Consider the following 21737-nt stretch of genomic DNA (forward strand, 5'->3'; position numbering starts at 1 on the left):
CTTTCCATCCTCTCTTTTCCTCTCCTCTTGCTTTGCCTTTTCTGTTTCTCTTCCTTCTCTCTCTTCCTCCTCCCCCCCGCCCCCCCACGTGCTTTTAGCCTGGGCCAAACCCCTCCCCTGCCATGGCTGCCCGTGGTACCTGGTGCCCGTGAGGTCTTGGGGTGTTGCAGAGGCCCCCCCCCCAAAACACCCCCCCGCCCCCGAAAGGCTCGATGGGGTCTTACGAATGCGGGAGGCATGGCAGGCCGCGGGGTTTCTCAGCGGCCTCCCTGTCGACGCGCAGCCCGGGCCACAGCCCCTGCAGACACCGCTGGATGTGAGCCCCCGGGGCGGGAACTTCTCTGCCTGCGATGGGGAAAGGAGCCCAAAACACAGAGCTTTCAGACCCAGAGGAAGCGTTGAGCTGTTGCGAAGATGCTAAGAAGGAGTACAAATGGGGTAATGCTGGGGAACACCCCACCGCTCGGGGTGGGAAGAGCATCTGGCTCTGGCGGAGCACCGGTGGGGTGGGGGGGACAGAGTTTTTGGGTGGGTGCAGATGGACCCAAGCACATCCACCCTAAATCTCATGATGCGGCCACCTCTAGAAGCCTAAACCCGTCTCCGGGTCCCCCAACGGGCCTTGAGGGACACACGCCTGCTCTCCCTGCCTTGTGGGCAGCCCCTCGAGCCTCTGCGAGCTCTCCCCACCCCCCAAAAAACAGTCCTTGTCCCAGTCGGGGCTTGGGATAGACTGAGGATCCCCTAGAAAATGGGAAAAGGGGTGGGGGGAAGGACCCAGCCCACACCATCTCCTGCTCTTTCCCCCCCCAGGGTCCGACACAAAGAGGCTGGAGAAGGAAAGATCCCGCTCGTCGCAGGTTTTCGTCGCGTGCGTGGTGCTGGGGCTCATCGTCTTAGCCCTGCTGGTGGCCTTGACCGGTGAGTCCCACCCAGGCACCCCTCGTGGCGAGGATCGGGCCCAGGCGCCGAGGGACGTTCCCCAAGCGCTGGGCCTGCTTTGGGGGTAGGGGGGAACACCCCCTTTCCCCCCCTCAAACAGTCATCCTGGCTCCTCGCCCAGCCACACCGGGCCTTTTCCCAAGGGCATCGTCCCCAACCCCCGCCCCGCTGCAGCTTCCAGGAGAAAAAAAAAACCTACAAAATCCCACTTTTTAGGGCTGCCCATGCATCTCGCTCGGCTTTTTTCTTTTGCAGTCGTACATTTGGGGCGCCCTTTGCCTCACCCGGACTTCTCCTACGTGTGCCCAGACGCCTGGCTTGGTTTCCAAGGGAAATGCTATTATTTTTCCGACGTTGAGAGCAACTGGACCAGCAGTGAGGAAAGCTGCAAAGCCCTGGGAGCTTCGCTGGCCGTCATCAGCAACCTAGAGGAAATGGTGAGAGCTGTGCTTGAGACCATACGCTAAGAAAGAAAAAAAAAACCCAAGCAAACAACAAAAAAAAACCACACGCATACACAGAAAAAAATAAAAATAGTGCGAAAAAACCAGCCCAAAACCACTGCTTGGCCCCAAATCGCACCCAGTCCTGTAGCCAGGGGGAGATGCCGTGGGGAAAGCCCCATCTCTGGGCGGGGTGATGGGTCCAGGTGGAAGAGAGGAGGTGGGGATGACAAGAATAGCTCAACCGCGATGTTTCTTTCCTTTCAAGACCTTCATTAAACGCTATAAAGGCGAAGCCAACCATTGGTTTGGGCTGCGGAAGGAGGATGACGGCTGGCGTTGGACCAACGGCACAGCCTTCAACAACTGGTCGGTCCCTCCGTCCGTGTCGGGTGCTTGGGGGTGGCGTTGGGGGCAGGGAACGGGCCCGGGGGGGCCGTTGCGTTGCTTCTCCCCTCTTGGATGGGCACCTTCTCCTGCCACCGTGGCCAAGCGGCCCCTGGCTTTCCACAGGAGGTTTGGGCCGGCCCAAGGACCGTTAGAGACCCTCAGCCAAGTCCCAGAATCCCAGACCGGTGGGGGTTGGAAGGGCCCTCTGGAGCTCACCCCGTCCCACCCCCTGCGTGAGCAGGCACCCCCAGAGCAGGGGCACAGGGCCGCATCCAGGCGGGGGGTGAATGTCTCCAGGGAAGGGACCCCCCAGCCCCTCTGGGCAGCCTGTGCCCCTGCTCTGGCACCCGCACAGGGAAGGGGTTTGTCCTCGTGTCCAGCTGGACCCTCCCGTGTCCCAGCGTGTGCCCGGTGCCCCTTGGCCTGGCGTTGGGCACCACTGGAGAGAGCCCGGCCCCGCCCTCCCGACACCCGCCCTTCGGACAGTGACATTTGGATATAAATATGGGTTTTCACACTGACAACATGAGCGCTGCTGGGACCCGCCCTCAGGCTTCTCCGCTCCCGGCTGAACAAGCCCAGGTCTCCCGGCCGCTCCTCCCACGGGCGATGCTCCAGCCCCCGACCAGCTCCGCACCTCCCCGCCCTTCTGGAACTGGGGGGGGGGGGGCCCAGAACCGGCCGCAGCCCCCCGGCCGTGGCCTCACCGTCCCATCGCCCCGGGCTCCGGTGACGCTGTTGGCCCGGGCTGGCCCCAGCGCAGCCCCCTTGGGGAGCACCGCGAGGGACGGGCTCTGCCAGGCCCTGCCCCGCTGCTCCCGACCCTCTGAGCCCTGTTGTTGAGCCACTTCTCTGTCCATGTCACCCTCCTCTCGTCCACCCCACGCTTCCTCGGCTTGTCCGTGAGGGCGTTACGGGGGACGGTGTCCAACGCCTTCCTGAAGTCGAGGGCAACAACAGCCCCTGCTCTCCCTTCGTCGACCCAGCCAGTCACCGCCGCAGCAGGTCACCAAACGCCTCCCCTTCTCTCCCAGGGATTAAATCCCAGCTTTGCTTTATTTTCCTTTTTTTTTTTTTTTTGGGGGGGGGGGTGGAGGGGGGTAGCTTTCTTCTTGCCCTCCTTTTCTCGCTCTCCTGAGCGTGTCCGTCTGGCAGGTTTGAGGTGCGGGGCGGCGGACCCTGCGCCTACCTCAACCAGGAGAGGATCAGCTCGTCCCTGTGCCACACGATGAAGCACTGGCTCTGCAGCAGAGCCGACGACTACGTCCTCTGGAAGCAAAGGACGTAGCTGACCAGCAGCGCTCAGCTCTGCCAGCAGCAGATGGAAAGCCGAGAAGAGTTTTCCTTGGTAAAATCCTACACCAACATTTATAGATTTGCATTTTCATCGCGCTTCCTGCTGAGACACGCCAGAATATCATTAAGCTGGCATTTCCATTGTGAGCCACGCAGTTTGGGAAAATACCTGCTTCTGTGAATTAATTTCAAGAAATATATTTTCTTCCTATTGGAAGGGGATTTAAAAAAAAGGGGAATTTGGTGAAATGATGCATTTGGATCCGCTTGGAATCATAGAATCACAGAATGTCCAGAGTTGGGAGGGACCATCGAGCCCAGCTCCCGGCCCTGCCCAGGACACCCCAAATTCACACCGTGGCTCTGAGGGCCGTGTCCAAGTGCTCCTTGAATATCGCCAGGCTGGTGCCGTGATGCCTCCCTGGGGAGCCTGTTCCAGGGCTCCACCACCCTCTGGGGGAAGGACCTTCTCCTAAACCCAGCTTAACCCTCCCCCGGCACCTCTCCCTGCCGTCCCCTGCGTCGTCCCCACGAGGGCTCCTCCTCTGCTCCAGGCTGAACAGACGCAGTGACTTCAGCCCCTCCTCGTACGGTTTCGCCTCTAATCCCTTCCCCAACTCCGTGGCCTCCTCGGGACACTCTCCAGTAGCTTTATGGCCTCGATGTCCCGCGGCGCCCTGTCCGCGTTTCAGCCAGGATAGAGTTAATTGTCTTCGGAGTAGCTCGGATGGGGCTGGTTTGGATTTGTGCTGGAAACGGTGTTGGGAACGCAGAGATGGTTTAGTTGTGGCTGAGCAGGGCTGACGCTAGGCCAGGCCTTTTCCAGCTCTCCGTGCTCTGCCGGGGGCGCGAGGAACCGGGAGGGGACACGGTTGGGTCAGCTGATCCAAGGGGTATTCCATAGCCTATGACGCCATACTCCGTAGATAAATCCGTGGGAAGATGAAGAAGGAACGGGGGAGGACGTTGGGAGCGATGGCGGAGCCCGGAGACGGCTGAACACCCGCCTGCCTGGGGGGGTGGGGGGGAAGCAGCGACTCAATCCCTCCTTGGGCTTTGCTTGCGCGCGCGGCTTTTGCTTCACCTGGTAAATCGTCTTTGTCGCGACCCCCTGCCGGGTTCCCTCGCTTTTCCGATTCGTCCCGCCACGGGGGGAGCGAGCGAGCGGCTGGGTGGGGCGCGGTGGGCTGGCTGCGGTTACACCACAACACGCCCCAAAACCCGCACGCAGCGCTCGAGGGGAGGCCGCAGCCGGCGGGTGGGGGGGGGGATGTTTGAAAGTTGGGTGTTTTTTAAGAAAACAAAACCAAAAAGACAAACCAACCCCAAAGCAAACGAATAAACAAAAACCCAAAACAACCCAAAACCAAAATCCCCCCAAAATAGAAAAAAAAACAACCTAACCTACTCCCCAAACCCCTTCAAACTCCACTAAAAAAAAAACCCAGAACAAACAAGAAAACTCCAAAACACCGCAAATAAAAAAAAACAACTCCCAAAAGACAAAAATCCCCCCCCCCCCAAACCCACACAAAGCCCAGCTGCCCGCGTCGATCCCTGTGCTGCCGCTCTCTGCCTGCCCGGGAGCCGAGCCCTTACCGCGGCTGTCACTCAGGAAACATTTTAACTGAATTTTGCACTATTAAAAAATAAATTTGGATTTTATGCCTCCTGAAACTCCTATTTGCAACCCCGTTTTACTTCCATCGAGTGAAGCAAACCCGTTTTGTTGGCTTTTATTGATGCCGTAGCTCTATCGACGCAGCGCCTGGGGCGCGGCTATTTCTGGTTTCCCAGTTTGGGGGGGTTCATCTGTGCCCGTCCCCCCCCCTCCCAAAACTGCCGTGACCCGCGTGGGAAATGCCTTTTCAAACCCCGAAATCTCTCGCAGAGCAGGAACGGTGAAAACGGGGCCGGCTTTGCCCCAGAGATTGGACACAAGCGCTTCACGGGCCGGGCGTTTTGGGGCGGGCAGGTGTCAGAGGGAGCCGTCGCATTTCTCTCCATCTCCCGCCACCGATGGCGAGAGCCGGAAAGGGTCTTTCTGACAAACCCACTCGTGTTCCCCATCGCAGGTATCGACCTCCCACGCCTCACCTTTCAGCGTCCAGCACCCTTCGCCCGCCTCCTTCAGGGCGCTAAACCTGCGGAGCAAAAGTTTTACTGCCCAAGAGGAGCAAATTCTTCCAGGCCTGCGGAAGAAGGGAGGTGGGGGGGGGGTTTCCCTGCCCTTTTTCTGCACCGCCGCCTCCTGCTACGAGCCGTTTCTTGCCGGCGGGTCGCCCAGAGCTGAGTGCAGCTTCCCGTCCTTGCAAGAAGCTCTGCAAGGGGCACGCGTGGGCCATTAAAAGCCACGCCGGGTTACCGTGCTCCGTAAACCCAACTCCCGGCCCGCAAAGCTTTGGCGAGGGGAAATCGGGACCGTCGCGCGACCAGCGAAAGCCCGGAGGGACGGGTTGGGGCAGGCGCCGGGTCCGACGTTGGAGCGAAGCCGCTTTTGACGGTGACGGAGCGCAGCGACACTCACGTTTTGGCGTCGAGGGTTGTGTTGTCCACCCATCTCCACTTCTTCTCGGACGACGTTAACCCGACCCACACCGGCTGCGTGCGTCCGCCCGTAATATTCTTGATGTGTTCCTGGGAAACAGAGGCGACCGGTTCCTTCCGAAACCCCTCTGTGGATGGTTTCGTGGGGTGCAAAGCCACGGAGTAAATCTGACCCGTCTCGTCCCCGAATAGACGGGACACAAATGCCCCCGTGCTTTGAACGCTGCCACGCGCCGCCTCTAAAGGCAGCTTTGGGGTGAAAACAGCTTAAATTCACGGCCTGAGGCACCGATGTCTCCATCAGAGCTCTGCATCCCTCCTCTTCCTCCCACGTCACGGGTGGGAGGGGGGACACGGGGAGGCTTTAGGTGATGATTCAGCTCCTTTTCCTTCCTGGTCACTTCCTGGGCAAGAGCCACCATCGCAGCCCCACTTTGGGCAGGCTCTCCTGCCGCCCCCCCCTTAAAAAAAGAAAAAGGACTTTTCAGGTCCTTTTCAAGCCTTTTTTTCTCTGGATTTACCTCTTCTTTCTTGTCCCGGAGCACTACCAGATGAGACTTCTGATTTTCACAGTCTTTCTTGCCTTGAGTCCAGCTTCCCTTTTCCTTGGAAAGCCGGTAGCACCGTTCCCCGCGGAGCTGCCAGCCCTGGGGACACAGCCTGCAGCCAGCGGAGGCTGACGAGGGGAAAGAGCCATGAGACACCCCGAAGGGTGGCCAAAGCCTCCCCCAACCACCAGCTGAAGAGCACCAAGGGTTTCCCCCATCCCACACCCTGGCTTGTTCCCCATCCTTGAGTGGGGTTTGTTTTTTTTTATTTTCACATCGTTGCGGGTTTTCCTGCTCAGCCGCGGGAGAGGAGGAAGACTGTGGTGGGGCGACAAGGGCACTAAAGGCTGGTTGGGGTGGAGGAAGGGTGGTTGAGGAACCGCCCCCTCCTAGAGGTGACCCCGCTCCTCCGTGGAAGACGGGCCAGCCACAAAAATTGCGTTTAAAAAAGATAATTCTTCCTTGCCACGCTCTTCTCTGCCAAATAACCCTTGGACTCGCCGTCGCTGAGGGCATCCTCGCGACTGGGAGGGAGGGAACCCCCCCCCCCCCCACCAAAAGGTCCCACCTGAGCCACCTCCCAGCAGAGCCGGGTGGGAAGGGGGTTACCTGCGGGGGTCTCCCGCCGGGGCTCGCAGAAATACCGCATCAGGGATGAAACCAGGCATTGCTCCGTGCGGTTCCTTCCCCACATCTCACTGCCTGGCCGGGGAGCGCACGTTGTGGCCGGCTGCAGAGAGCCCTGGAAAACTTGGAGGAATGACCCGGGGTGAGACGCTGCGGCCGTTTGGGGCTAAAACCCACAAAAACCAGGTGGGGCTGGGTTTGATTTTGTGCAAGTCTCCCTTTTCCCCGCCGAGGACGCACCCAGTTAGTTAAGCTAGCCTTGCAAAACCTGGCTTAGATCCTCCACCCTCGTTTAAACGAGGATAGTCCAGCTTGCTTTCAGCGGGGTTTTAATCTTGGTGGGTGATGCACCTCATTGCATCTCCATGGGGCAACCTTGTCCCTTCCAAAGGCTAAAATGCTGAAATAAAACCCGGTTTCCCCTCCGAGCCCGCTCGCCGTGTTTTGAGATGTAGATAAGAGCCGGTTACTCACCCTGCACGCTCAGCACCGCCACCAGCGCGAGCAGGACGAGGTGCCCCAGCCCGCCGACTTTGAGGAGGACCCCGTGCCACTGCGGACACAAGGCAGGAGCTGAAAGAGGCCACACTTGCTTTAAAAAAATGCACATTTTCACGGCAAAAAAGCTGGTTTGTTTTTTTTTTTAGGAGGGGGGAAGTGCCTTTGTGAGTTTGAGCAGGAGGTTACGGCTTCTCAGCTTCCTCCAGAAAAATAAATCACCACCGATGAGGTCTAGAGGTCGGGTGCCGAAGTGAAGGGTGGTTTTTCAAGTGGCGGAGGGGCTCCAGGCAGCCTCCAGAGCCGCCTCGGGCACCCAACGATGGAGCTTCGCAGACCTAAAACCATCTAAAATGGGCTTAAGAGCGGGCGAAACCCACCCCGGTCTCTCCAGACCTCACCTCCGCCGGGGTGCCGGACGTGGTCTCGGCAGCTCCGCTTTCCATCGAGGGATGGTGGCCCACGTCGGGCTTCTTGGGAGGCATTTTTGCCACCAAGCGAAGGGTCTCAGAGGCAAAACTGCTCAACGCCCCGTTGCTCGCTGGCTTCCCCCTCCCCCAGCCCTTCCTTGCTTTTCTTCCCCTGCTCCGCATAAGCCGGGATCCCACCTCAGAGGAAGTTTAATCCAGCCAATGTTCTCCATCCATCTTGGGAAACTCAACGTGGGGATGGAGAAGCAAGAAAAGCCCAACAGCTTCCAAAGCAAGGAAAGCCAAAAAATTCTCCCGAAAACAAGGAAACCCAAAAAATTCTCCCCAACACAAGGAAACCCAAAATTCTCCCCAAAACAAGGAAACCCAAAATTCTCCCCAACACAAGGAAACCCAAAATTCTCCCCAACACAAGGAAACCCAAAAAATTCTCCCCAACACAAGGAAACCCAAAATTCTCCCCAACACAAGGAAACCCAAAATTCTCCCCAAAACAAGGAAACCCAAAATTCTCCCCAACACAAGGAAACCCAAAAAATTCTCCCCAAAACAAGGAAACCCAAAAAATTCTCCTGAAAACAAGGAAACCCAAAAAATTCTCCTGAAAACAAGGAAACCCAAAAAATTCTCCCCAACACAAGGAAACCCAAAATTCTCCCCAAAACAAGGAAACCCAAAAAATTCTCCTGAAAACAAGGAAACCCAAAAAATTCTCCCGAAAACAAGGAAACCCAAAATTCTCCCCAACACAAGGAAACCCAAAATTCTCCCCAACACAAGGAAACCCAAAAAATTCTCCCGAAAACAAGGAAACCCAAAAAATTCTCCCGAAAACAAGGAAACCCAAAATTCTCTCCAACACAAGGAAACCCAAAAAATTCTCCCGAAAACAAGGAAACCCAAAAAATTCTCCCGAAAACAAGGAAACCCAAAAAATTCTCCCGAAAACAAGGAAACCCAAAATTCTCTCCAACACAAGGAAACCCAAAAAATTCTCCCCAACACAAGGAAACCCAAAAAATTCTCCCCAACACAAGGAAACCCAAAAAATTCTCCCCAACACAAGGAAACCCAAAAAATTCTCCCGAAAACAAGGAAACCCAAAAAATTCTCCCCAACACAAGGAAACCCAAAAAATTCTCCCGAAAACAAGGAAACCCAAAAAATTCTCCCGAAAACAAGGAAACCCAAAAAATTCTCCCCAACACAAGGAAACCCAAAAAATTCTCCCCAACACAAGGAAACCCAAAAAATTCTCCCCAACACAAGGAAACCCAAAATTCTCCCCAAAACAAGGAAACCCAAAATTCTCCCCAACACAAGGAAACCCAAAAAATTCTCCCCAAAACAAGGAAACCCAAAAAATTCTCCTGAAAACAAGGAAACCCAAAAAATTCTCCCCAACACAAGGAAACCCAAAATTCTCTCCAACACAAGGAAACCCAAAAAATTCTCCCGAAAACAAGGAAACCCAAAAAATTCTCCCCAACACAAGGAAACCCAAAAAATTCTCCCCAACACAAGGAAACCCAAAAAATTCTCCTGAAAACAAGGAAACCCAAAAAATTCTCCCCAACACAAGGAAACCCAAAAAATTCTCCCCAACACAAGGAAACCCAAAAAATTCTCCCGAAAACAAGGAAACCCAAAAAATTCTCCCGAAAACAAGGAAACCCAAAAAATTCTCCCCAACACAAGGAAACCCAAAATTCTCCCCAACACAAGGAAACCCAAAAAATTCTCCCGAAAACAAGGAAACCCAAAAAATTCTCCCCAACACAAGGAAACCCAAAAAATTCTCCCCAACAGAAGGAAACCCCAAATTCCCCCCAACAGAAGGAAACCCCAAATTCCCCCCAGCAGAAGGAAACCCCAAATTCCCCCCAGCAGAAGGAAACCCCAAATTCCCCCCAGCAGAAGGAAACCCCAAATTCCCCCCAACACAAGGAAACGCAGGCTATTCTCCCGAAAGCACGCGAACGTGAAGCAAGCGCCGTTCGCCCCGGGCCCGCCCTTACCGTGCCGCCTCCCGGCGGGAGGAGAGCGGGCCCCGGGAAGCCTTAGGTCGGCGTAAAGCACCTCCGCCGCCATGGCCGGCGCGGGCGCGTCGCGAGGGCGCTCTGGGGCGGCCGCCGGCGCTGTGACCGCCCTGCCCGCACCTGCCGCCGGCCCCAGGAAACGCCGTATCTGGGCCTTTGATCTCTTAAAAAAAAAAAACACAACAAAACAAAAAGGCCCAAAAACCCACCCCGAATTAATCTCTATCCTACAGCCTCCCGCTGTGAAGGGAGGCCGGCGAGGGGGCGGGCGGCCTCCAGGCCAGAAGCACATCTGGGAACAGCTGTGCGACCCAGGGCCAGGGAAACGGGCAGAAATGGGGGGAAAAAGAAGAATTTAAGAAGCTTTAAAATAAGGTTTCCGAGGGTCAGGCGGAAGCGCGCCAGGGCCCGGCTCGGCACCGCCGGAAGACTGGCGATATTTGGGGTTTCTCCCCCGAAATATTGGCTGCCGAGGGCTGGGGGTGGGGCGGCCCCGGCCGGGATGGGGGCAGGGAGGGGCAGGGAGGGGCCGGGGGGGCAGAGCCCCGCCCTGCCCCGCCCCGCCCCACGCTCCCCTGGCCTTGGCCGGGCCTACGGGTTCTAGTTAGTGACTTTATTGTAATTTTATTTACTTTATTTATCATATTTACTTGTTTTACTCTATTTTATTTTATTTACATTACTTTATTTACTTTATTTTACTCTATATTTTACTTTAATTTTACTTTATTTACTCTATTTTACTTTATCTTACTATTTTACTTTTATTTCCCTTATTTTATTTACTTTCTTTTACTCTATTTTTCTTTAATTTTACTTTATTTATTTCACTCTATTTTACTTTTACTTTATTTCACTTCGTTTACTTTATTTTACTTATTTTACTTTATTTCCTTTATTCTACTCTATTTTACTTTATTTTACTCCGTTTTGCTTTAATTTTACTTTATTTTAGTCTTTTACTTTAATTACTTTATTTTACTCCAATTACTTTATTTTACTCCATTTTACTTTAATTCACTTTATTTTACCCTTATTTTACTCTATTTCACTTTAATTCACCCTTATTTTACTCCATTTCACTTTAATTCACTTTATTTTACCCTTATTTTACTCCATTTCACTTTAATTTTTATTTTACCCTTATTTTACTCCATTTCACTTTAATTCACTTCATTTTACTCCATTTCACTTTAATTCACTTTATTTTACCCTTATTTTACTCCGTTTTACTTTAATTCACTTCATTTTACTCTATTTCTCTTTAATTTCACTTTAATTCACTTTATTTTACCCTTATTTTACTCCATTTTACTTTAATTCACTTTCTTTTACTTTTATTTTAATCTATTTTACTTTAATTCACTTTATTCTACTCTATTTTGCTTTACGTTTACTCTGTTTTACTCTAATTCAGGCGCGCCGCCCACTGCACGCAGCAGCCAGCGCCGTCCAGGCGAAGCCCGGCCTCGGGGTCCGTTCTCTGGATTTCTTTTTTTTGTTGTTGTTTTTTCTTTAAATTCTATGTTTTTGGGGTTTGGTTTTGTTTTTTTTTTCCCCACCTACAGCCTTTGTCGCTTCACGGAAAGTTTTTGTGGCGAGCTGTTTCCACGCTTCGCCCTTCCTGCGCGCCCAGAGCCCGGCGGCGCCGGCTTCAGGGGGGGGAAAAAAAGAGAGAAAAAAAAAAAAAGAGGTTTTTTTGGGTAAAGCTTCATTGCAACAACACTTTTTTCTGTAGTTTTTTCCCCCGTTGGACGCATTCGCTCGACGATGACGCTGGCGGGGGTGGGGGAGGGATGGGGGCGCGGGGAGGCCGAGGTCGGTTGGCAGGAGAGGGGGGGGGAAAAATGGTATTTTTATATTTAAAAAAAAAACCAAACCATAAAAGGGGCTGGAGGGAACCAGCTCGTGGCACCTCGGCCTCGCGGCGTCCCCGACACCCCCGGCAGCGCTTGCCCCTCCCGCCCCCCCCCCGAAAATCAGCATTTCTGATGGTCTGCCCTCCCCAAACGCAAAGCGACCCAAAATCTCGAGAAATGCAGGAAAAAGCAAGGAGGGGGCGGGGTGGGAGGGAACCCGCTGCCGTTGATGCCCGCGGTCAGGCAGCCCCTTCCCCGTCCGCCCTGGAGGATCCCCCTGAAAACCCCCGCGGGAAAAACAATATAAAACCCCGACGCAAACACAAAATTATCGCTTTTTGGGGGTTTTTGGTTTTTTTTTCCTCATATTTTCTGTTTCGCGATTCTCTCGGGCGGAGACGGGTGCGCCTCCGCCGCCGGCCTGCTCCCGCCGGAGCCGGGTGAGGGGGGCTGGGGGGGCGCGCCTTGGATTTTAATTGGGGGAGAAATTTTTAATTGGGGAGAAATTTTTAATTGGGGGAAGAAAATTTTTATTGCAGGGAGAGATTTTTAATTGCAGGGAGAAATTTTTTATTATGGGCAGAAACTTTTAATTGGGGGAAGGAAACTTTAATTGTGGGGAAAAAGTTTGATTGTGGGGGAGGTAACTTTAACTGGGGATAAATTGTTGGGAGAAAATTTTAATTGCGGGGAGAAAATTTGACTTGTGGGGAGAAAACTTTTATTGGGGGAAAAATTTTTATTGGGGGAAGAAAACTTTAATTGTGGGGGGAAAATTTTTATTGTGGGAAGAAAATTTTTAATTGCGGGGAGAAAATTTTAATTGGGGGGGAGAAAAGTTTGATCATGGGGGAAAAACTTCAATTACGGGGAGAAAACTTTAATTGTGGGGAGAAAACTGGAATTGGGAGAAAATTTTAATTGGGGGGAGAAACCTTAACTGGGGGGGAGAAAACTTTAGTTATGGGGATAAAACTGTGATTGTGGGGATAAAAATTTAATTGTGGGGATAAATTTTAAATTCTGGGGATAAATTTTAAATCGTGGGGATAAATTTTAAATCATGGGGATACATTCTAAATTGTGGGGGTAAATTTTAAATTCTGTGGAGAAATTCTAAATTGTGGGGATAAATTTTAAATTCTGTGGAGAAATTCTAAATTGTGGGGATAAATTTTAAATTCTGTGGAGAAATTCTAAATTGTGGGGATAAATTTTAAATTCTGTGGAGAAATTCTAAATTGTGGGGAGAACTTTTAAATTGGGAGAAAACTTTAGGGAGAGAAAATTTTAACTGAGGGGAGAAAACCCAACATCCTCTTACAAACCACTGCTGCGCTTAAAACACAAGATGGTTTTGATGAAACACAGCAGCTTCAAAAACAAAAACCACCCTCCACCTCCTTTCTCGTCTCGCTAATTTCCACCGAGGGAAATCAATTCTCACCCCCAGGAACTCACGGCATTTCTTTTCTTGCCCTGACGTCACCCTTTGTGGCGCCCGCCGCTATTTCGAGCCAGTGGCTGGAGGATTTACAGACCCCACACACAAAAAAATAATGAATGAAAATTAACTTTTTAGGGGTAGAAACATTTTCCCGCCACGGGTCGTCGCCTCGCTGACGCCCCCGCCCCGAAGAATCCGACGGGGAGGCTGAGGACCGACAGCCTTCGTCACACCTGCGGCAGGTGAAACTTCGCTCGGCAGGTGAGGCGGGAGCCCCAAAATGAAGGAAACGAGGGATTATTCCGGATTTTTGGGCGCAGAAAGGCGCAAACGAGCAGGTAACGGTAGAGCGACGACGTGAATAATCGCCGGGGGGGGTTTTCTTCTTTTTTAATACTTCCAAAATTTGAGAAAAATCAGCTGAGGTTGATGAGGGCGGGGGGAAAAGAAGCTTTTGCTAGCACTTCCCTCAGGGGAAATTTTTTGTCGCTCAGCAGACGGAATTTTTGCTTGAAACGGCCTCGTTTCAGGCACGTCGGGTTATTCTCGTCCGTGATTAATCCCCCCCGAGGCACCTGAGACACTGTTTCTTTCGGGTCTTTGTTTCCCTCCCCCCCAAGATTCCAAATTTCTGGTTTATTCTGAATGAGAAGAACCTTTTGAAGAGCGGCAACATTAAAAGATCCCCCCCCAAAAAAATAAGTTGGGGCTTTAAGGCAGGTTTAGATGCAACTAAGCATTTCCTAATCTCTGCCTTCCCTTCAACACCGCCCTGGTTGGTTCTGACCCTTCCTCCCGCCTCCATCATCCTCTTGGTGCACAATAAGGTAGAAAAGGGGCTTTTTGGGTCTTTTCCATCATCGCCTCTCAACCCAGCCAGGAACTAAGTTCTTGAGGAACGGGGTTTTTTAACTTGATTTGCAGCTCCTTTTGTCTTTTTATAATCAGATTTGCAGCTCTTTTCTGTCTTTTTTAACCAGATTTGCAGCTATTTTTTTCTTTTTTAACCGGATTTGCGGCTCCTTTTGTCTTTTTTAACCGGATTGGCGGCTCTTTTTGTCTTTTTTAACCGGATTGGCGGCTCTTTTTGTCTTTTTTAACCGGATTTGCGGCTCTTTTTGTCTTTTTTAACCGGATTTGCGGCTCTTTTTGTCTTTTTATAACCAGATTTGCGGCTCTTTTTGTCTTTTTATAACCAGATTTGCGGCTCTTTTTGTCTTTTTTAACCGGATTTGCGGCTCTTTTTGTCTTTTTACAACCAGATTTGTGGCTCTTTTTGTCTTTTTTAACCGGATTTGCGGCTCTTTTTGTCTTTTTATAACCAGATTTGCGGCTCTTTTTGTCTTTTTAACCGGATTGGCGGCTCTTTTTGTCATTTTTAACCGGATTTGCGGCTCTTTTTGTTTTTTTTAACCGGATTGGCGGCTCCTTTTGTCATTTATAACCAGATTTGCGGCTCTTTTTGTCTTTTTTAACCGGATTGGTGGCTCCTTTTGTCTTTTTTAACCTGATTTGCAGCTCTTTTTTTAAATTTGATTTGTGGCTCTTATTATTTATTTGGCATATTGGGTTTCTGACAGACTCTTTAATACTATTTTTGCAGGGGGAGGGGGGAATGAAGAAGGGCGAGGAGGGTTCGCCCCATGACATTCAGGTCATGTGATGGATGGCGGCAAAGAGGCTGAAGCTTAAAAGTAAAATAAAAAGTAAAAAAAACCCAAATAAATATAATTTTACCCCACGTGGAGAAGCAGCTTTTGATATTTCTCCCCCCCAAATCCACCTGGCTTGGGGAAGGGACCAACCTCTCGTCTTTCGGGCACCAAACGATGCCGGTCCTTTCGGAAAACTCTTCCCAAAGATGCCGTTGGCGAGCGTCACCCGCGTGCTCAGACGCGGGGCTCGCTGCTCTCCACGATGGCCCGACACGGGGAGGTGCCCTGAAAAGCCCTCTTCATCCTCAAGCAAGAGGGGGAAAAAAGACATCGTTTGGGCCAAGAGCCTGGACCCGGAGCGCGTTGCTCCCCTTGGTGCCCCCCCCAAGGACGCCGAAGGTCTCTCCTCCTGCAGGTTACAGCCTCGAGATGGAGCCGGAGGCGCGCGTTGCCTGTCAGGCGACGATGGCGGTGCTGTTCGTAGCTCTGCTCGTCACGGCCGTCACTTTCGCAGGTGGGTATCGAGGTTTTTCGTCTCACGGGGAACATCTCCGGGGTACTTCGGGTCGTCGCGCGTGCGCCAGATGCCCCTCCGCGCTCGCGGGGAAGACGCAGGAGGTTGTCCTCTCCACGAGGGGGACGTTCCAATGGGCAGAGAAGCCTTTCTGCTGAAGACCAAACCCATCTCATCCGCGTCGGAGCTGATGTCACCCAGAAGCCCTTAAAAACCAACAGAAAGAGCCGTTTCGCGGGTACGGTCACCTGAGCTTTCCCAAAGGTGGGTTGTTTTCTTTTCCCCTCAAAGAAGGGGATGTTTTTCTGCCACTTGCCCGAGCAGCAGGAGATGTCAGCACGAGTCCCACCACGCCAGGAAGCCTACAGGAATAAGAGAACTTCTTCTCTCTCCGTTGCCCGTCACTGCTTTGGCATTAATGATGGATAGCAATGCCCGAGGGTGCGCTTAGGGATAGGGCTGCTCTGGAAATCCTCTTAAAACTTGCGTCTTTTGAAGGCCACCACCCTGTTTTTTTCCCTTTGAAGGCCACATCCACATTTCTGGTCCGACGCCACAAGCCGGGCCGTGATTTGAGCTCGTTTTCTCCCTCCAACCCACCCAAGAGTTCTCTTGGTGTCTTCCTTTTTCTTTCTCTCTTAATTTCTCTCACCACTGAGGCAGATGCAAGACTTCTGGAGGCCACGGGGTGGAGGATGACCATCCCCACCCCAGAGACTCAAGGGGAAGGTGCTGCTCCTTAACCCTGTTGCTCTATCGATGACAGTGCAGGCTTTTCAGCCTCGTCCCCAACCCTGTTTTCGGTGTCCGTTTGACTGGATCGGGTACAGAGGAAAATGCTACTATTTTTCGGAGGCTGAGGGGAACTGGACGTCCAGCCAGGACAACTGCTCGGCCCTTGGTGCTTCCTTGGCCACGCTCGACAGCACGGAGGACTTGGTAAGGAGACACGAGGCCACGCTTAGCAGGGGGGGTAAGAAAAACCACCGATGTATTTCCCGCCTTTTGGTTTCTCTGACTGCTCTTGCAGGCTCTTCCTTAGAGATCTGGGGTGAGGACATGGGGAAAATGGTTTTCTTGAGGGGAAAGCTCTGCAGAGGGACCTGGACAGGCTGGATTGAAGGGCTGAGCTCAGCTGGGTGAGGTTTAACAAGGCCCAGTGCCGGGCCCTGCCCTTGGGTCGCACCAACCCCAGGCAACGCTCCAGCCTTGGGGCAGAGGGGCTGGGAAGTGCCCGGCGGAGAAGGCCCCGGGGGTGCTGGCTGACAGCCGGCTGGGCATGAGCCAGCAGTGCCCAGGTGGCCAAGGAGGCCACCAGCCCCCGGGCTTGTGTCAGCCCTGGTGTGGCCAGCAGGAGCCGGGCAGGGATGGGGCCCCTGTGCTCGGCCCTGGGGAGGCCCCACCTCGAATGCTGGGCTCAGGTTTGGGCCCCTGGGGACAAGAAGGGCCTGGAGGGGCTGGAGCGTGTCCAGAGAAGGGCAGCGGGGCTGGGGCAGGGTCTGGAGCACAAGTGTGCTGGGGGGCAGCTGGGGGGGCTGGGGGGGTTTAGCCTGGAGAAGAGGGGGCTGAGGGGAGCCCTTCTCGCTCTCTGCAGCTGCCTGAGAGGGGCTGGAGTGAGGGGGGGGTCGGTCTCTGCTCCCAAGTCACCAGTGACGGGACGAGAGGGAACGGCCCCAAGCTGCGCCAGGGGAGGTTTAGGTTGGAGATTGGGAACAATTTCTTCACCAAAAGTGTTGTCAGGCCCTGGCAGAGGCTGCCCCGAGAGGTGGGGGAGTCACCGTCCCTGGGGGGGGTTCAAACACTGCGCAGACGCGGCACTTCAGGGCATGGTTTAGGAGCCGTGGTAGCGTTGGGTTGACGGTTGGACTTGATGATCCTCGAGGTCTTTCCCAACCTTAACGATTCTGTGATCCTAAGTCATCATTGGGCTCCTCAAATCTCTCACCGAAGCCAACTGAGTCAACAACTACAGCAAAACCCCCCAAAAAGCCCCACTCCTACGTAATAATGAAAGTCTCACCTTAACGGTTACACTTTTCAGTAGTAGATTGAAAGGTTCAAGCACCGAAGGAGCCTTAAAGGAACACGAGCAACTGGTAAAACGTAGATGATTGGTTGGGAGGAGGTTTCTGAGGATGGCGACCTGCTGGAGATGCCCCAAAGCCCCGTGACCTGCCATAAAACCTTTCTCCTTCCTCTTTGTCAGAGCTTCGTGATGAGATACAAAGGCAAATCAGAGCATTGGATCGGCCTTTCCCGGGAAGACGAGGAGCAACCATGGAAATGGGTGAACAACTCACATTTATCTCACCTGTGAGTCTGGGGTTTTCATCGTTACGTCATTGGTTGGTGTTTCTTCAGCCCCAAAAGGTGCTTTTCTGGCACTCAAGGTGGATCCAGAGGTAGCAACGGGACGATGGTGTCTGGGAAAGGCAACGTTGCATCCAGAACCGGTCTTTGTTTTTCCCCTTTGAATTGAGAAGTGGAAGCGGTGCGTTTGGTGGGGACTGTGAGATTCTTATTTTTAATTTTTTTTTTTAATTTTCCTTGTAAAGCATCAGGTTTCTTACAGCCAACCCGTACTGCTGCCAAAATAGAAATAATTCGGTATCAATATCGATATATTGGTGCCCACGAGGCCCAAAGAGGGGGGGGAAAAAGCCAACGTGTGATTTTTTTTCTCCTTTTCCCTGCTGACCCCCACCTGAGGCAGGTTTGTCTCATCTGTCCTTCCAGGTTTCAGATCCCCGGCAGCGGCCTCTGCGCTCACCTGAACGACAACGGGCTCAGCTCCTCCCGCTGCAGCACCGAGAGGGCCTGGGTTTGCAACAAGCCCGAGCTGCAGAGCCCGAGCAAAGGCAACAGGACGAGACGGGCTCAAAACCTTTGCATCAGTTCCTACGAGGCTGCGGGGAGCGCTCCTCAAACGCAAAGACCCGGCGTGCGATAAGGAAACAAAGGAAAACCTCAAAAAAAAAACCCCAAACCCCCGCACAGAAATCAAACTCAGGGGAAAAATAATCCCTATTGCTAAAAATAAGAACCAAAATTATCACACGTCTGTATTTGCCCCAACAAATTTGTCACATGAACAGGGAAAAACTACGTGGTGGTTTCTCCCAGCACCTCCGCAGTTCACGCCTGGCAATGACTCATTAAAACCCGCTACAATTAAATGTCAGAGCGAGAGAAAAGCCGCAGCCGTACCTGTGACCCCGGGGAGGGCGTCTGGAGGGTGAAGCTTAGTGAGACGTCCGCAGCCTTGCACGGCTTGACCAGCAAAACGGGCGAACGCCATCGGATTTTAGCCTTTTTTTCCCCACTTTTTGTGGGGTTAAAGCGACAACTTCAGGCTCAGTTGGCTGAGCAAAGCCGCCCCCCGACACCTTACGAGCAGGCGGAAACGCTGCGAGGATGGACCACGCTTGCGAGACCTCCGATGATTTGCTGCTCTCGTCATCGGGAACCTCAAGTTGCAAAGAGACCGAGCCAACCCGTGACCATATGCGGCTCTGGATCGAGCGCAGGAGGAAGGCGGAGGGACTTCCACGCATCAAAAAGCGGATTATTCGCCCACCCAGGGGGTGGGACGGTGGGGCAGGATTGGGGAGGGTCCAAGTCAAGGTTGGAGAGAGGAGGCGACATCTTCACCTTCACGTGCCGGTGAGGTCAGAGGGAAAAGCCAGCAAGGTTTTCCCTTTTTTTAAAGAAAACAAGGAGTAAAAAACAAGATTTTGCATGTTCTCGTGTGACGCTGTCCCCAGGGAAGACTTTCGGGCACTTCCTCTTGATGAAAACTGATGAAAGTGGTTTGCACAACCACGTCCAGGAAAGGCCTTTTTTTTTTGACCAGCGTCTCAACTCGACGACCATCGGCGAAGTACAGACGTGAGGTGAGAAGAATTTCAGCAGCGCTTGGATTTTCAGCAGTATTTAGCGGTAACGTGTAAAGGCTCCTGCTTTTCCCCAGGACCGACGAAACCCTTTGCTTGCTCCTCTTTTACCACCGTCGTCCCACCGAAGTGAGGGGTTCTGGGGGGCAGGATTATGGGTGTCTCATGGGGTCGGCAGCTCCGTCATCTCCTGGGATCAACAGGGTTTATCCCAGACTTCAAGGAAACCTTTCCTCCTCCCGCTCCGTCCTCCCCCTAGGAAAAGAACCATCAGCTAATTTTTTTTAAGCATCACGTATGCTTGGCAACAACCACAATGAGTATTTTTGAGGGTTTTTCACGCGCCCTTGAGCTGAATGCAAGATTTTTATGGGGCGAGATGGCCCGATAGTAGTATCAGAGAAACAATAAATGATTTAGCAATAATCAGTGCTGGAAACCTGAGCCAAATTTAACCTGCAGTAAAGCACTATCAATCATGTTGTTATGAGTAGTAGTAGTATTACATGCTTCAAATATTGCAGCTCAAAATCGACTTTCTCCTCAATCCAACCGCTTCTTGCAGCCGAAATGAGGGGAATTCATAGTATCACAGAATCATTAAGGTTGGAAAAGACCTCGAGGATCATCAAGTCCAACCTCAACCCAACCCCTCCAAGGCCTCCTCAACCATGTCAAGTGCCGCGTCTGCGCGGTGTTTGAACCCCCCCAGGGACGGTGACTCCCCCACCTCTCGGGGCAGCCTCTGCCAGGGCCTGACAACACTTTTGGTGAAGAAATTGTTCCCAATCTCCAACCTAAACCTCCCTTGGCACAGCTTGGGGCCGTTCCCTCTCGTCCCGTCACTGGTGACTTGGGAGCAGAGACCGACCCCCCCCTCACTCCAGCCCCTCTCAGGCAGCTGCAGAGAGCGAGAAGGGCTCCCCTCAGCCCCCTCTTCTCCAGGCTAAACCCCCCCAGCCCCCTCAGCCGCCCCCCAGCACACTTGCGCTCCAGACCCTGCCCCAGCCCCGCTGCCCTTCTCTGGACACGCTCCAGCCCCTCAAGGCCCTTCTTGTCCCGAGGGGCCCAATCCTGAGCCCAGCATTCGAGGTGGGGCCTCCCCAGGGCCGAGCACAGGGGCCCCATCCCTGCCCGGCTCCTGCTGGCCACACCAGGGCTGACACAAGCCCGGGGGCTGGTGGCCTCCTCGGCCACCTGTTGCAGCGCGGGACCTCACAGCGCTGCGTTCGGGTCAGCGCGTCCACTCGCACTCAAATTCGGGCTCTTTTTTTGGGTGCTTTTCAGACCCGCTGTGCCTGCAAAGGAGTTGCAAAATGGGACGTTCATTTGCGAGCTCGAGCTTTCAGCTGAGGTGACTTCGCTCGCTTGTACGTGCCCCTTCCCACTGTTTAAGGTGAAACACTGGAAAAATAAGAAAGAACAAGGCCTAGAATTATCTCTAATACAGATATTCTAGGAATAGGCAAAGACCTAGAGTTAAATCTCTGCTGTTAATGAGGAAATACTGAGCATTTATTGGCTTCTTTGAGGAAAAAAGCAATTTAAAAACCTACCTTTTTTTTTGGGGGGGGGGGGGTGGTTTTCCGCAGGCCTTGAGCCCGCGGGATCCATCTGACAGGGGCGGAACAGCTGCAACAAAAACACCACGTGAGGGATTTCTTCTTTTCCCAGAAATTTCCAAACAAATCGACGACCGCCTAGGCAAAATTTTGCCTTTTTTTAAGGCCTTTTGCGATTTCTCTCCGTTTCCATCTCGTTGCACCAGGCCCTGCCGAACCCGCCCTCGCGGCTGAGGCTTTTGAGGCGTTTTCTGCACCACGTTATTCCCGTTTGTGACAACGACACGCCAGAAAAACTCATCTTTGGTCAACGAACCTCTTCTGGGGCCGCCCTTAATCACCTCCTTCCATCAAAACGCTTCATTAAATGCCATTTCCTGTTATTTTAGGGTTTTCCCAGTTTTTGCACATCAACAGGGGGGGAAAAAAAACCTGCTTGAGGAGGGTGACGCGTGAGGGGTTCCCAGCCTGGAGCGTCTTTTAGCACCGCGGAACTCCTCGAGCGGCCAAAAAGCAGATTATTTTTGTAAAGGCTTCCCGCCGTTTGTCCAATTTCTCTCCTAAAAGCGAGGTTTGGGTGAGTCGCAGTGAAATTTTCCAAGTTTTCTTAGTGGCTTCGCGAGACGTGGGGTAGGAGGTCGCCAGGGTCCTGAGCTCGTCGCCTGGGGCCGGGGGTGCTGCTCGCATCAAGGCTGCCTTTGAGGCTCTGCTGGTCCCTGCAGGGCTGAGCGGCTCCCGCGGACCCAGATGGGCTGGGGGCTTCTTAAATAAAAACCTAAAAGGATTAAAAAAAATAATTAAACACCAAAAGAACCAAAAAAACCCCTAAAACCCACCAAAGAGAACCAAACCCCCCCTAAACCCCCCCAAGAGAACCAAACCCCCCCCCCAAGCCCCCCCCCAAGAGAACCAACACTCTCCCCAAGAGAACTAAGCCCCTCCCTAAAACCTGCCCCAGGAAAACTAAGCTCCCCCCTAAACCCCCCCCCAGGAGAACTAAGCCTCCCCCTAAAACCCCACCCAGGAGAACTAAGCCCCCCTAAAAG

The 21737-nt window shown here is 52.9% G+C and overlaps 4 protein-coding genes across 9 annotated transcripts in view; 2 read left to right on the forward strand and 2 right to left on the reverse strand.

Annotated features, from left to right (window-relative positions):
• Positions 1-15143, reverse strand: LOC142049084 (killer cell lectin-like receptor subfamily B member 1B allele C). 6 transcript variants are annotated; one of them, XR_012657608.1, is made up of 9 exons: positions 11328-13286; positions 9741-9924; positions 7268-7366; positions 6776-6916; positions 6140-6294; positions 5599-5708; positions 5169-5215; positions 1227-1405; positions 1-345 (listed from the first exon to the last, which is right to left on the reverse strand). XR_012657608.1 is itself a non-coding variant. In XM_075076530.1 (9 exons), the coding sequence occupies exons 1-9, from the start codon at positions 15051-15053 to the stop codon at positions 3949-3951; spliced, it is 1137 nt and encodes a 378-aa protein (XP_074932631.1). In that variant the 5' UTR covers positions 15054-15143; the 3' UTR covers positions 2860-3948. The 6 variants fall into 6 exon arrangements, 5 of the variants coding, with proteins under 5 accessions (XP_074932630.1, XP_074932631.1, XP_074932628.1 ...); XM_075076530.1 differs by lacking the exons at positions 1-345; positions 1227-1405 and adding exons at positions 2860-4082; positions 14873-15143 and having other exon boundaries at positions 11328-11413; XM_075076527.1 differs by lacking the exons at positions 1-345; positions 1227-1405 and adding an exon at positions 2860-4082.
• LOC142049100 (C-type lectin domain family 2 member B-like) lies at positions 298-3070 on the forward strand. Its single transcript, XM_075076567.1, has 5 exons — positions 298-438; positions 814-921; positions 1198-1379; positions 1654-1754; positions 2931-3070. The coding sequence occupies exons 1-5, from the start codon at positions 351-353 to the stop codon at positions 3061-3063; spliced, it is 612 nt and encodes a 203-aa protein (XP_074932668.1). The 5' UTR covers positions 298-350; the 3' UTR covers positions 3064-3070.
• The window catches only part of LOC142049090 (E3 ubiquitin-protein ligase TRIM7-like), an 18140-nt gene continuing 8031 nt past the window's right edge, over positions 11629-21737 (reverse strand). Inside the window, exons 4-7 of the mRNA XM_075076539.1 lie at positions 20686-21466; positions 18444-19384; positions 17548-17821; positions 11629-15442 (exon numbers count right to left, since the gene is read on the reverse strand). The gene's annotated coding sequence lies outside the window, so the exon portion shown is untranslated. The remainder of the gene's footprint in view (positions 15443-17547; positions 17822-18443; positions 19385-20685; positions 21467-21737) is intronic.
• LOC142049103 (C-type lectin domain family 2 member B-like) lies at positions 13348-18449 on the forward strand. Its single transcript, XM_075076571.1, has 5 exons — positions 13348-13405; positions 15138-15236; positions 16003-16175; positions 17443-17549; positions 17973-18449. The coding sequence occupies exons 1-5, from the start codon at positions 13348-13350 to the stop codon at positions 18184-18186; spliced, it is 651 nt and encodes a 216-aa protein (XP_074932672.1). The 3' UTR covers positions 18187-18449.

Source organism: Phalacrocorax aristotelis, chromosome 31 (assembly GCF_949628215.1).
Source record: "Phalacrocorax aristotelis chromosome 31, bGulAri2.1, whole genome shotgun sequence".
In the NCBI taxonomy this organism is placed as follows: Eukaryota; Metazoa; Chordata; class Aves; order Suliformes; family Phalacrocoracidae; genus Phalacrocorax; species Phalacrocorax aristotelis.